At 49.4% G+C, this 12,766-nt stretch overlaps 1 protein-coding gene across 1 annotated transcript in view; it reads left to right on the forward strand.

Annotated features, from left to right (window-relative positions):
• The first annotated feature begins 7,213 nt into the window (after nt 1-7,213).
• Nucleotides 7,214-12,766, forward strand: part of LOC144945316 (lysophospholipase D GDPD1-like) — a 29,297-nt gene continuing 23,744 nt past the window's right edge. The window contains exon 1 of the mRNA XM_078873745.1: nt 7,214-7,399. Within this exon, the coding sequence (XP_078729871.1) occupies nt 7,255-7,399 (145 nt within the window). The 5' untranslated portion in view covers nt 7,214-7,254. The remainder of the gene's footprint in view (nt 7,400-12,766) is intronic.

Consider the following 12,766-nt stretch of genomic DNA (forward strand, 5'->3'; position numbering starts at 1 on the left):
GGTAGGATGGGCATGGTTTACTTTTATTTTATTTGTATCCGTTTGGGTGATTTGTTTACCTTTCTTATACTTCACTTTAAGCTTTCGTGACTGCAGGAATTAATATTCTTTGGGTCTTTCGGTAAAGCCACGAAGATAGAAAAAAAAATATATATATACCGTATATTTTTCCTGCCTCAGCAGCTCTCCACGCTATATTTTTTCACCTGATGACGATTACTTGTTGCGATCGAAACGTCGTGATATTTTCTATTATTTTTCTATCTACGTGGCTTTACCGAAAGACCCAAAGAATATACTTTCTTATACTGTTTACTACTGTCGTGTTTTTTGCATTGTTTGTTGTTGTAACGTTACTGGACATCCGTGATAAAAAAGAGCTTTACAGCTCATCGCATTCCACCAGTACAGACGCTCTGATGATGAGGCACTGGCTATATCCGAGATGCACGGCCGGGTTTTCACGCTGGCCGAGCAGCGCGCCTTTCATCACGCTTCGGGGATCCGTTTTACCAATGGGGCACTTCGTGCAGTGCAGGCATTCATTCATCCCCGTGCAGTGCATTGCATTCATTCATCCCACATTTCATACGCCCCGCCGACTCGACTCGCAAAGCATTGTGGGGTGGTGCGTGTGTGTGTGACGTGCACATGAGCCACCGCCTCCTCCGCTGACTTTTAGATTTGTATTATTCGCACAAAAGAGACAAGTGAAAGACAAGAAGTGCAAATAATAAAACCCAAGGTAAGGTTGGAAACCCAAGAGGGCTCAGATGAAAACCACACCCAAGCAAAAAATAATAATTCGGTAAAGTCACGTAGGTATAAAGTTAAATGAATCACGACGTTTCGGGCGCAACACAAGCTTCCATAATCTACGTGACTTTACCGAAAGAACTAAAAAGTATGGATTCCTGCAGTCACGAAAGCTTAAAATCAAGATAAAAAAGAACAATGCACATACAAAACAGATTGTTCATTAAATTAAACAGGTATACTAATTACAATGAAACATGTTAAACTCAGTGTTAAAAAAAAATGTGGTGTGCGCACGTGTACTTATGTGTGTGTGAGTGACTAACTCCGGTTTGACAGCAGAGGTCTCACTCCGAAACAGTCGGGTAGCATATTTCATCGGCTGCGTAACGCTGTGTGAAAGTTACCTGATCTGTCGCGTCGCACGAAGCTACGGGTCTTCTCGGCCACAGTCATGCCCTCCCTTCTCCATGCTTGTGAAACGTGGACCCTTCTAATGAAACATCTGCGCAGGTTAGAACCATTCAGGCTGGCGTGCCTACGATCCATCCTGGGTTTAACCAGCAGGCTGGATTGTGTGAGGAGCTCACAAATCGTTGAAAGATCTGGACACATTCCCATCAGTGAGCTCCTCCGGCAGGCATGGCTGCGTTGGTTGGGTCACGTAGCCCGCATGCCCACGACATGGGCTGGAGAAGAATTGTACTGGTGTGAGAGGATATGGAGATGAGTGGACTTGCCAAAGACTGGTACCAGCGGTGTCAAGATTGGCCTCTCTGGAGGAGGCTCGTAAAGGACGCTAACTGGGCAGTTGGAGGCAGTCGGAGGGCAAAGGAGCGACGCTCCCAACAACGAGTGGAGCGCCGGGTGGATAAAATCCAGCAAGTTGGCACAGTCGGGGGTACAGCTGGGTGCATCCACCAGTCATCTCAGTCAGCGAACCCATGGCACCACCTGGGTCTGTCCCGTGACTTCCTGTCAGCCAGTCTTCGACACTTCACGTGGCCTCAAAGTGCACCTGGCACCTCGCTCAAGAAGGGCTCACAAGTGATGTCATCACATCTACCCCTCTATTTAACGAACGAAACAGGAGGATTTCTCCATAAATCTGGCTGTCGGCTGATGAAGCTAGTTGTAATTACTGGCGAAACGTCGTACTCAGATTGTAAATGTTGTGGCTTTGCTCTCCAACACACCGGTGTGCTGTACTAGTGACGATTTGGCACGTTCTGTTGACGTGACAAACCTTACTAATTGGCTGTGTCGGGTGTGGCGGGTTTTACGACACATTTATATATTTACGCAATACAACCCCCCAAAAAAACCTGTATTATGGATGATATTGGTCGCGAAAGCCACTACGTGTTAAACTGAACTTCAATTTAGTTTTGAGTGCGTTTGAAACTGGAAGGCCATAAAACTGAAAAAACTCCAACTCTAAAAAAAAACACATTTAGTGACTTAAAGAAAACCCAATTCCCTACAGAAGGAGTGCGCAAACCGTGAACCTCCCCCTGTTGACTTAAAAAAAATGTAAGCGTTTCGTCAAATGCAGTATAAGTGCACTACAAGGGCAGTAAAAAGATGCATTCACACAAATGCTGCCGCACGTCAACCTGGCCACGGGTTTATTTTTCAGGGTTATCCCCTCCGATCTGCGGATGGTTTCCCCGCCCCACCTCGGAACTTTACTTTCCTCCCACGTGACCAACCCCCCCCCCCCATACTCTACCCCCCCCCCCCACAAAAAAAGCCTGTATTGTGGATGATATTGGTCGCGAAAGCCTACGTGTTACACGTTTTACAATCGGCCGAACGTCCCGTGGTTGTAAATAGGTAAAAGGTGCGGCCATGATGTTGCTGTGCGAAAGAAGTTGAACATTCGGGTACATACAGGAATCCCTCTACTTACGAACGAATTAGGTTCCAGAGGTACTGTTCGTAAGTCGATTTGTTCGTAAGTCCAACTTTACTCCCGTCGATTCCAAACGTGTTGTACGGCATCTACACTAACCACGGGGAATGGTTTTAAAAGTTGTATAATCTCAAGTAGATGTAGATGCCACTGGTTCTTCACGTTTTGTAGATGTAGATGCCACTGGTTCTTCACGTTCTGTAGATGTAGATGCTACCACTGCCATCTATTGCACGGCGGTTGAACTTACGACTCTCGGTACGAACAGGCAACTGGACGTGTCTCTGACAATTCGTAAGTCGGATGTTCGTAAGTAGAGGAGTCCCTGTATTGTCAAGGTACTTAATTGCAGTCTTGTAAATACAGCACGCAACTCCTACAACGATTGCACAGAGCACAGATGAAGCACACGCGCGCGGTGATAGTAAGTTTAATTTTCATCACGGTTTGCTGAGCGCAGGCCCAAAACACCAAGCGAACAGCAACAAACATCACGAATGAAGGTGTGGAGCAGTGAATAGCGAATGTGTCTTTTGTTTTAAATTGAGACCTTTTCGAGCCAAGGGCATGTGTGACACCTGCAGCCACTCGATACCGCTCTACATTCACCGCATAACACATGCAGGGCCCTCCAATTGTCACCCTTATGCTGGATGAAGGCCTCCAAGTACGGCCGCCGCGCGAGTTGTGAGCGACTATCGAAGCCACTGGCCGTTCAGTGAGCGTCAGCGGACGGCCTTTGGGGGGCCAGAGGGCGTGGGAGCAGGGTACAGGAACGACAATGGACGTGGTAATGCAACGCGGACGCCGTAATATCCCCGCCGTTTAACCGCAGTGCTGTCACACACACGCGCACGTACGTACACACGATCAAATTAATCTGGTTAATTATCGAAGAGAGATCGCTTGGAGAAGTGAAGAGTCGTCACACAGACCGACAGCTGTCAGAGCTTTCGTCAGCTCATGCACGTTTATATTTTTTTGGGGGGAAAGTACGCGTGATGGTGGTGATAATTATGATTATGCCATCAATCACACGCTCACGTCACATCAAAAGCGCACCGGCTCAAAGGGTTCAGTTCTAAAACGGAGCGAGGGACAGACACCCAGAGTTGACTCACATAAAATTCACGGGAATTGCTGTTGACAAAGAATAAATATGATTCATATCCCGTGCGCCTATAAATAAAATTGCATCATATTTTGCCTAACTACTCGGCTTATGTCACGCTTATAATTCTCGTCGATGGTGTCACCTTGAGATCAGTCATTGGCATCTCTCGAATGGAATTGAAGTATTTCAAAATAAGCTGCGTGTCGCTCCCCCATTGCGCTCCATACCGGCCACCTGAGTTCGATTCCCGATCCACGACTGCCATATCAGTGGTTAGTGATATCTGAACCCCCTGATGGATACCCCCCCACCCACCCCCGCAACTGCCCTTCGACAACCCCACACTGACAAAGAGCGGTGAAGTATGGTCAAACAACCCTTCCGCTCCCCCCAAAACCACCACACCCGACGTGACGTGTGGACATGCAGGGAGAGTTGCATGCAGCGGTGAGTGACGAAGCGCTGTAAATAATTATGATAAAGGCCTCGTGTCCCAGCCCAAACGGATATCGTCACCCAGGGAGGTTATTTTAGAGCAGTCCCACGCCCCCCCCCTGCTCCCCTCTCTTTCTCTCTCAATGGAATGTTTTTGTTAAGTGAAAATAAAAATAATGTATATTCTTGGTTCTTTCGGTAAAGTCGTTTTTATGATTGTGGTTTTTTTGCTTTTATTATTTTTTACATTACATTTGATAATTTAACATTTGATATTTTTTTTTCTATCTACGTGACTTTACCGAAAGAACCAAGAATAAAAATGATGAACAAGGACTAACAAAAAAAATAACAACAAAAAACGACGACGTTTCGATCACAACACAAGCGATCGCCCTCCTTCCTCCTGATGACGATCGCTTGTGTTGCGATCGAAACGTCGCAGTTTTTTATTATTATTTTCTTTGAACCCATCTACGTGACTTTACCGAAAGACCCAGACAATATGAATTCCTGCAGTCACGAAAGCTTTAAGTCAAGATGTAAGGACTCACTACAACAACAAAATCACGCGTTACGCATTGGATTCCGTCTCGATCTCAGCCAAACATGCGCTTGTCCCCGGCAACAAGCGTCGGCGTTCAGACATCACTCGCGAATTTAATTAACTTGTAGATTTGAAGCTTTCGTAACTGCAAGGATTCATACTCTTAGTTCTTTCGGTAAAGTCACGTAGGTAAAAAATGAAATAAAAATCAATACATTTATTATTTTATTTTTATTAATTTTTATTTCATTTTTTACCTACGTGACTTTACCGAAAGAACCAAGAGTATGAATTTAAATAACATCGCGTCGACGATTGCTATCGCAGCTCGCGACGTTCATCACGGTCGAGGTTACACGTGAGGTTCGGGCGTGAAGACGCCAAGGGGTGGTGACGGAGCCATCTCCGAGCGCTGCGAACGCGACACAAAAGGACGTCGACCAGAGGGAGACGGAGCGATGCGTGGCTGTCGGTGGAACCCACCCCCGTGGATTCGTGGCATCGCGTGGTCGCGAGGGAGACGGGTGCCGCGTGTGTGTGTGGTGTGTGTGTGGTGTGTGTGGTGTGGTGTGTGTGTGGTGTGTGGTGTGCCGTGTGTGTGTGTGTGGTGTGCCGTGTGTGTGTGGTGTGTGTGTGTGCCGTGTGTGTGTGGTGTGTGTGTGTGTGTGGTGTGCCGTGTGTGTGGTGTGTGCCGTGTGTGTGTGTGTGGTGTGTGTGTGTGGTGTGCCGTATGTGTGTGTGTGGTGTGCCGTGTGTGTGTGTGGTGTGCCGTGTGTGTGGTGTGTGTGTGTGTGATGTGTGGTGTGCCGTGTGTGTGTAGTGTGCCGTGTGTGTGGTGTGTGTGTGTGCCGTGTGTGTGTTGTGGTGTGTGTGTGTGCCGTGTGTGTGTGTGTGGTGTGTGTGTGGTGTGCCGTGGGTGTGTGGTGTGGTGTGCCGTGTGTGTGTGGTGTGTGTGTGGTGTGTGTGTGGTGTGTGTGTGGTGTGTGTGTGTGGTGTGCCGTGTGTGTGTGTGGTGTGTGGTGTGTGTGTGGTGTGTGTGTGGTGTGTGTGATGTGTGTGTGTGGTGTGTGGTGTGCCGTGTGTGTGTGTGTATGGTGTGTGTGTGTGCCGTGTGTGTGTGTGGTGTGCCGTGTGTGTGTGGTGTGTGTGTGGTGTGTGATGTGTGGTGTGCCGTGTGTGTGTGTGTGTGGTGTGCCGTGTGTGTGTGTGGTGTGCCGTGTGTATGGTGTGTGTGTGTGGTGTGTGTGGTGTGTGTGTGGTGTGTGCCGTGTGTGTGTGGTGTGTGTGTGGTGTGTGTGTGGTGTGTGTGATGTGTGTGTGTGGTGTGTGGTGTGCCGTGTGTGTGTGGTGTGTGTGTGTGCCGTGTGTGTGTGTGGTGTGCCGTGTGTGTGTGTGGTGTGTGTGTGTGCCGTGTGTGTGTGTGGTGTGCCGTGTGTGTGGTGTGTGTGTGTGGTGTGTGTGTGGTGTGTGTGGTGTGTGTGTGTGGTGTGTGTGGTGTGTGTGTGTGGTGTGTGTGTGTGGTGTGTGTGCGGTGTGTGTGTGTGGTGTGTGTGGTGTGTGTGTGTGGTGTGTGTGTGGTGTGTGTGTGGTGTGGGTGTGTGTGGTGTGTGTGGTGTGTGTGTGTGGTGTGTGTGTGGTGTGTGTGTGTGTGGTGTGTGTGTGTGGTGTGGGTGTGTGTGGTGTGTGTGTGGTGTGTGGTGTGTGTGTGTGTGGTGTGTGTGTGTGTGTGGTGTGTGTGGTGTGTGTGTGTGTGTGGTGTGTGTGGTGTGTGTGTGGTGTGTGTGTGTGGTGTGGGTGTGTGTGGTGTGTGTGTGTGTGTGGTGTGCCGTGTGTGTGTGGTGCACTTCTCGCGCGTCGCACGCAGGCAAATCGTGCGAATCGGAGGTGGGGGTGGTTAGGACAACAAACTAAACTCAACAAAACACACAACAGTCCCAAAGAAACGCGTTTTCAATCTGGAACGACGGCGGCTTGAGCACGCTTTCATCCAGCAGCGGATCGATCGTGACTTGTGATAACGAATGATGATTCAACGTCAGTCATTCGAGTTTTGAAAACCACCCTATTGGTGATATCAATCACGCACTTCGCCCCCTCCCTCCTCTAGCCCTCCACGCCCCCGCAGAGGTATGTGAGTGAAACACCACCCACCTCCCACAGGTGTATGTGTGTGCGCGTGTGTGTGCGTGTATATATAAACACGAGCTTACCCGCGTAGCCGTACACACACACACTGCTGTACCGCACAAGTACTGTGAGCGACCACAGAACAAACACACACGCACACACGCACGCGCGCACACACTTAAAACGCACAACCAGGAACGCGTACCTGTCACACGTCAAGGCACGGCGCTCCTCGATCTCAAGGAGCGCGCCACGTTCGTCTCGGGCTGAAGGGTACACGGTCGAGCAGACGAGAAACCCGGCGAGCGAGCAGGCAGGCAGGCAGGTTGACGGTGCAGTTTGCGGGAGAGGGGAGACGGCATGTGTCTGCTACTGCTGCTGTACGTGGCCGTGCCGCTGCTGGTGGTCTACGCGCTCGCTTCGATCTTCCTCCTCAAGAACCCTGCCGTGCTGCACAGGAAGAAGAAGCTGCATTTCCCCTGCAGACACATCTCCCACCGTGGCGGTGAGCAAGCAGCCAGGGCAACCCGGCCACATGCGTACACCTGTACACCTTGAACACCTGAGTAGCTTTCGATTTAACGCTTTCGTGACTGCAGGGATTCATCTTCTTGGTTCTTTCGGTAAAGTGACGTAGAAGGGAAATAATAAAAATAAAACATAATAAAATACAATTCTCACGACGTTTCGGCCACAACGCAATCAGCCGTCCTCAGGTGAAGAACAGGTCTGTCGGAAAGACAGCGTCTGAATGAATGATTGAGACGCTTCATTCAGACGCTGTCTTTCCGACAGACCTGTTCTTCACCTGAGGACGGCTGCTTGCGTTGTGGCCGAAACGTCGTGAGAATTATTGTATTATGTTTTATTTTATTTATTTTATTATTTCCCTTCTACGTGACTTTACCGAAAGAACCAAGAAGATGACCTGAGTAGCTCTGCACCTATGCACACGAGTACGCAAACACATACCTCTGCGCATGAACACCTGGGTAGCTCTACACCTGCACAACGCACACCTATGCACATGGACACCCGAGTAAACGCTACGCCTGTGCATCTGAGCACGTGGACACCTGCCGGAAATGAACACTTGCAAAAACGTGAACACTTGCGTAATCTCAACGCGTGTGCACCTGAGCACCTGGGCAGGTGGCCACCACCTGTAAGTACACACACGCGTGTACACATCAACACCGGCGCGTCTGAACACTCCACACATGACGGTCGAGTGAAATCGATCTCAAGATAGGCAGCACGGTTGAGACAGCACAGTAACGAACTGGGCAGTACGAACTTGGCAGTAGAGATAGGACCGCGCAAACGACACAGCACAGACAGCACAAACTCGGCAGTGCGTGTCAGGCACACAGTACAGATGAGACGCAGTGCAGATCAGACAAACTAGGAAGTACACGAGACTCACAGTCCAAACGAGACACTACAAACTGAGCCGTACATACGAGACTGGAAGTATAAACGAGACGCACGATACAGCACATACGAGGCAGTACACATCGGACAGAGCAAACGATGCCGACAGTCCAGACGGGACAGGCTGAAGAGCGAGTTTATATTACATAAAGCATCGATTATTCTAAACGACAGTAACCCAGATTCGCGAACCGTGGGGAGTATCGAACAGAAACCATCTCAAGCCTCCCGTCAACCACGTGACTCGTTCTCAGCGCCGCCGCTGTGAAAACAGACGCCGCTCCGCGACGCAGCAGCGCCGAGGCTCTGATGCAGCCACCATCCACCTCATCCTCCCCATCCACCACATCCTCCCCACCCACCCCATCCTCTCCATCCTCCCCATCCACCCCATCCACCACATCCTCCCCACCCACCCCATCCTCTCCATCCTCCCCATCCACCACATCCTCCCATCCTCCCCATTCACCCCACCCACCCCATCCTCTCCATCCTCCCCATCCTCCCCATCCACCTCATCCACCCCATCCACCCCATCCTCCCATCCACCACATCCTCCCATCCTCCCCATTCACCCCACACACCCCATCCTCTCCATCCTCCCCATCCTCCCCATCCACCCCATCCACCCCATCCACCTCATCCTCCCATCATCCCATCCACCCCATCCACCCATCCTCCCATCCTCCTCATCCTCCTCATCCACCTCATCCTCCCCATCCACCCCATCTTCCCCATCCACCTCATCCTCCCATCCTGCCCCGTTATTTCTCAGCTCTCTCGCTCTCTTTCCAGCTCCCCCTCTCTTTCTTCGTACGCGCGTGTCCCCCCCCCCCCCCCCCGTTGTGACTCGTTACCAACCTCCTCGTGGCGGCGTTGATCCGCGGGCAATAAGTCGGGCTGCTATAGTAAGTTTGACAGCGAGACTTCCTGAGCGACATTGACCGAATCTCGACCGCAGACCGCAACCGCGATCCCATCCATGCCCGCGTGGATGGCAGAGCAAAAAGTGTTTTTTTTCTGTGCCTAGTCCGGGTTCGAGTGGGGTGGGGGGTGTGTGTGTACGTCACACGCACGCGTGCGGTAGGTAACGACGGTCAACGCGAATGGCAAACACATCAAACATATGAAACATATCGGCAACGACAAAAAGCTAAACATACAAAAAAGTATGCGGGATCACGCTCGGCTTCCGTGCAGCCGAGCGGGGAGCGTTGGCGCGGCGGGGTCAACCCCCCCCCCATCCGCCCCCCCCCCCCCCCCCGAGTTCAACATCCAGCGGTGGAGAAAGTGATGTCCGACACGGGTCCTGGGGGTCAACGAGAGTTGTCCGACCCGTACACTTCACCGCCCCGGTCAGCGTTGGGCTGGCGACGGGCAGAGAGAATTTCACTCGTTCAAGGTGCCGGACTTGAGCGGTTTTTGGAGGTCACCGTACGACCGATTGGGCCGCGGCTCCGCGACTCCTGGGGGGGCCGTCCATAAATGACGTCACGCACCTAGGGGTTGGGGGGGGGGTCAGACATTTGTGACGATGTGTGACGAGGAGGAGGGGGGGTTTGAGAAATGTGACGTCACATCAAAATGCGCAACTTTAAATAAATATAGACAACACGTTCTACTTAATTAAATAGAAGTTGTAATAAATGTTTTCTCCTACAACATCAGAGTGCAGCGCCACATTAAATACGCACTACAATGACAATAGTTTAAAGCGATTTGAAGCATGTTTTTTGGGGGGGGGGGGGGGCAGAGCTTTGTGACATCATATTTGAGGGGGGGGGGGGAGTCAAAAATCGTCCAAAATCGCGTAACGTCTCGATATAAAGCTTTCGTAACTGCAGGGATTCATCTTCTCGGTTCTTTCGGTAAAGTCACGTAGAAGGGAAGTAATAAAATACTACAAAATAAAACATAATAAAATAATTCTCACGACGCTTCGGCCACAACGCAAGCAGCCGTCCTCAGGTGAGCAGCCGTCCTCAGGTGAGGACGGCTGCTTGCGTTGTGGCCGAAACGTCGTGAGAATTATTTTAGCAAGTTTTATTTTTATTATTTGATTACTTCCCTTCTGCGTGACTTTACCGGAAGAACCAAGAAGAAGAAGATCCCGTAACGTCATTTATGGACGGCCCCTGTTGGGAAATCGGTGGGGGACACCCAACAGGCTCATCGCAGGCTCAACCCCGCGTTGAGCTGCCGAGATGGGACAGGTCAGGCCGCATTCCGGGTGACTGGGTCCGTCGTGGGGAATGCTTTTGTTATCCGAATAAGGTCGCTTTAAGTGACGACACCCTTGTACATTTCAACACGCAGTAGGCTTTCGCGACCAAATGTTATCCATGATACAGGGTTTTTTTTGTTTTGGAGTTCCCGTTGAACAATAACAGGGAATGCTCTTTTAGTGCACACAATCGACAGTAGGTACACGAACAAACGGGCATGCATAATGCGCATGCATAACGTACGCTGATTATTCTATTATTTAATTTAATTTATTATTTTATCTTTAGACGTGACTTAACCGAAAGAAACAAATAATAATTCCTGCAGTCACGAAAGTTCTAAAATTAAGATTGATTACCATATAAATAGTCGAACCGGCAATGGATACCCACAGCCGTTTAAATGCGTAATCATTAATCCCCTCCCCAACTTCGCGCAAGATCAGCAAAACAAGTGACGTCACTCTTCTATTTAAGTAACGAAACAGGAGGATTTCTCCACATACTCTGGCGGTCGCCTGATGAAGCTGGTTGTAATTACCGACGAATCGTCGTACTCGGATTGTAAATGTTGTGGCTTGGCTCTCCAACACACCGGTTAGTGCTGTACTAGTGACGAATTGGCACGTTCTTATTCTTAGGTTTTTTCGGTAAAGTCACGTAGGTAAAAAATAAAAATTAATAAAAGTAAAATAAAATAAAAATCACGACGTTTCGGAGGCAACACAAGCTTCCATCTTCAGGTGGAACCGTCACAGCCACGACAGCTGTATCAAGTAAATGAGAGATTACAAGAGCTACCACTCCGTATATACAGTATAATGGTTGAAGATGGGAAGGGCCAAGTACGGCACACTTTTATTAATATGGTAAGGTGAGGACTAAGAATAGACTGCATAACAAAAGGCTGAGCCTTTGTTATGGAGAGGTACTGTTTGTGACTACGCCTAGCCTACTAATCTAGAATTAATTAGCACGTTCTGTTTACGTGGCAAACCTTACTAATTGGCTGTGTCGGGTGGTGGCGGGTTTAACGACACATCGATATATCTAAGCGATCTAACACAACAACAACAACGTAGTTATTATGGACCCTTGTCATGGGCAACACGGCCATTGGAGCTAGAGATATTGCTTTCAAACGTTGCGACCCCACACGCTTTGCCAACAGTTGGCACGTTCACGTGGCCTCGCCCTCCGGGCGTGCACCTAGCCTGGCACGGTCGCCGCGGTGACGTCACCGCCACTTGGTGAAGAACAGAGGCTGTTGGGGTGCTGTAGTTAGTAGTCGCTGGATTGTTGTTGTGTGTGTGTGGAGGATTTATATCGTAACTTAGCAAATGCCCCCGAGTGAGTTGACCGCACGAAGTGTGGATTCATCTTCTTGGTTTTTTCGGTAAAGTCGTCACGTAGAAGGGAAGTAATACAATAATAAAAATAAAACATAATAAAATAATTCTCACGACGTTTCGGCCACAACGCAAGCAGCCGTCCTCAGGTGAAGAAACAGGTCTGTCGAGAAGACAGCGTCTGACAGACCTGTTTCTTCACCCGAGGACGGCTGCTTGCGTTGTGGCCGAAACGTCGTGATAATTATTTTATAATGTTTTATTTTTATTATTTTATTACTTCTCTTCTACGTGACTTTACCGAAAGAACCAAGAAGATGAATCCCTGCAGTCACGAAAGCTTTAAATCGAAGTGTGGGTTGTTCATGTTAATTATTACATGCCCTGGCAATGAGGGCAGGGGTTGTTACCGCTGTGTGGACTTCTCAGCCACGGTTTAAAAGCCAACTCCTGTAACTTTAACTCGTCCGTTAGTGATTAAATTGCCAGGGTGATCGGGTTTTAGTGCCATGTGAATTCGACTATCTAAGTTCGACTCCCGGCCGTGGAGAACGTGAATGCGGGCAGAGTGATATTTGAACCGGTGATGCATGGAGCCTTCACCACCAGCCTGCGCTGGCCAGCGTGGTGAAGTATGGTTAAACATCTTCTTGGTTCTTTCGGTAAAGTCACGTAGAAGGGAAGGCTGCTTGCGTTGTAGCCGAAACGTCGTGAGAATTATTTTATGTTTTATTTTAATTATTGTATTACTTCCCTTCTACGTGACTTTACCGAAAGAACCAAGAAGATGAATCCCTGCAGTCACGAAAGCTTTAAATCGAAATATGGTTAAACAATCAGCGCGAGGGTTGACAGCGGTGGATT

This window comes from Lampetra fluviatilis, chromosome 37, assembly GCF_964198595.1.
Source record: "Lampetra fluviatilis chromosome 37, kcLamFluv1.1, whole genome shotgun sequence".
NCBI classification, from domain to species: domain Eukaryota; kingdom Metazoa; phylum Chordata; class Hyperoartia; order Petromyzontiformes; family Petromyzontidae; genus Lampetra; species Lampetra fluviatilis.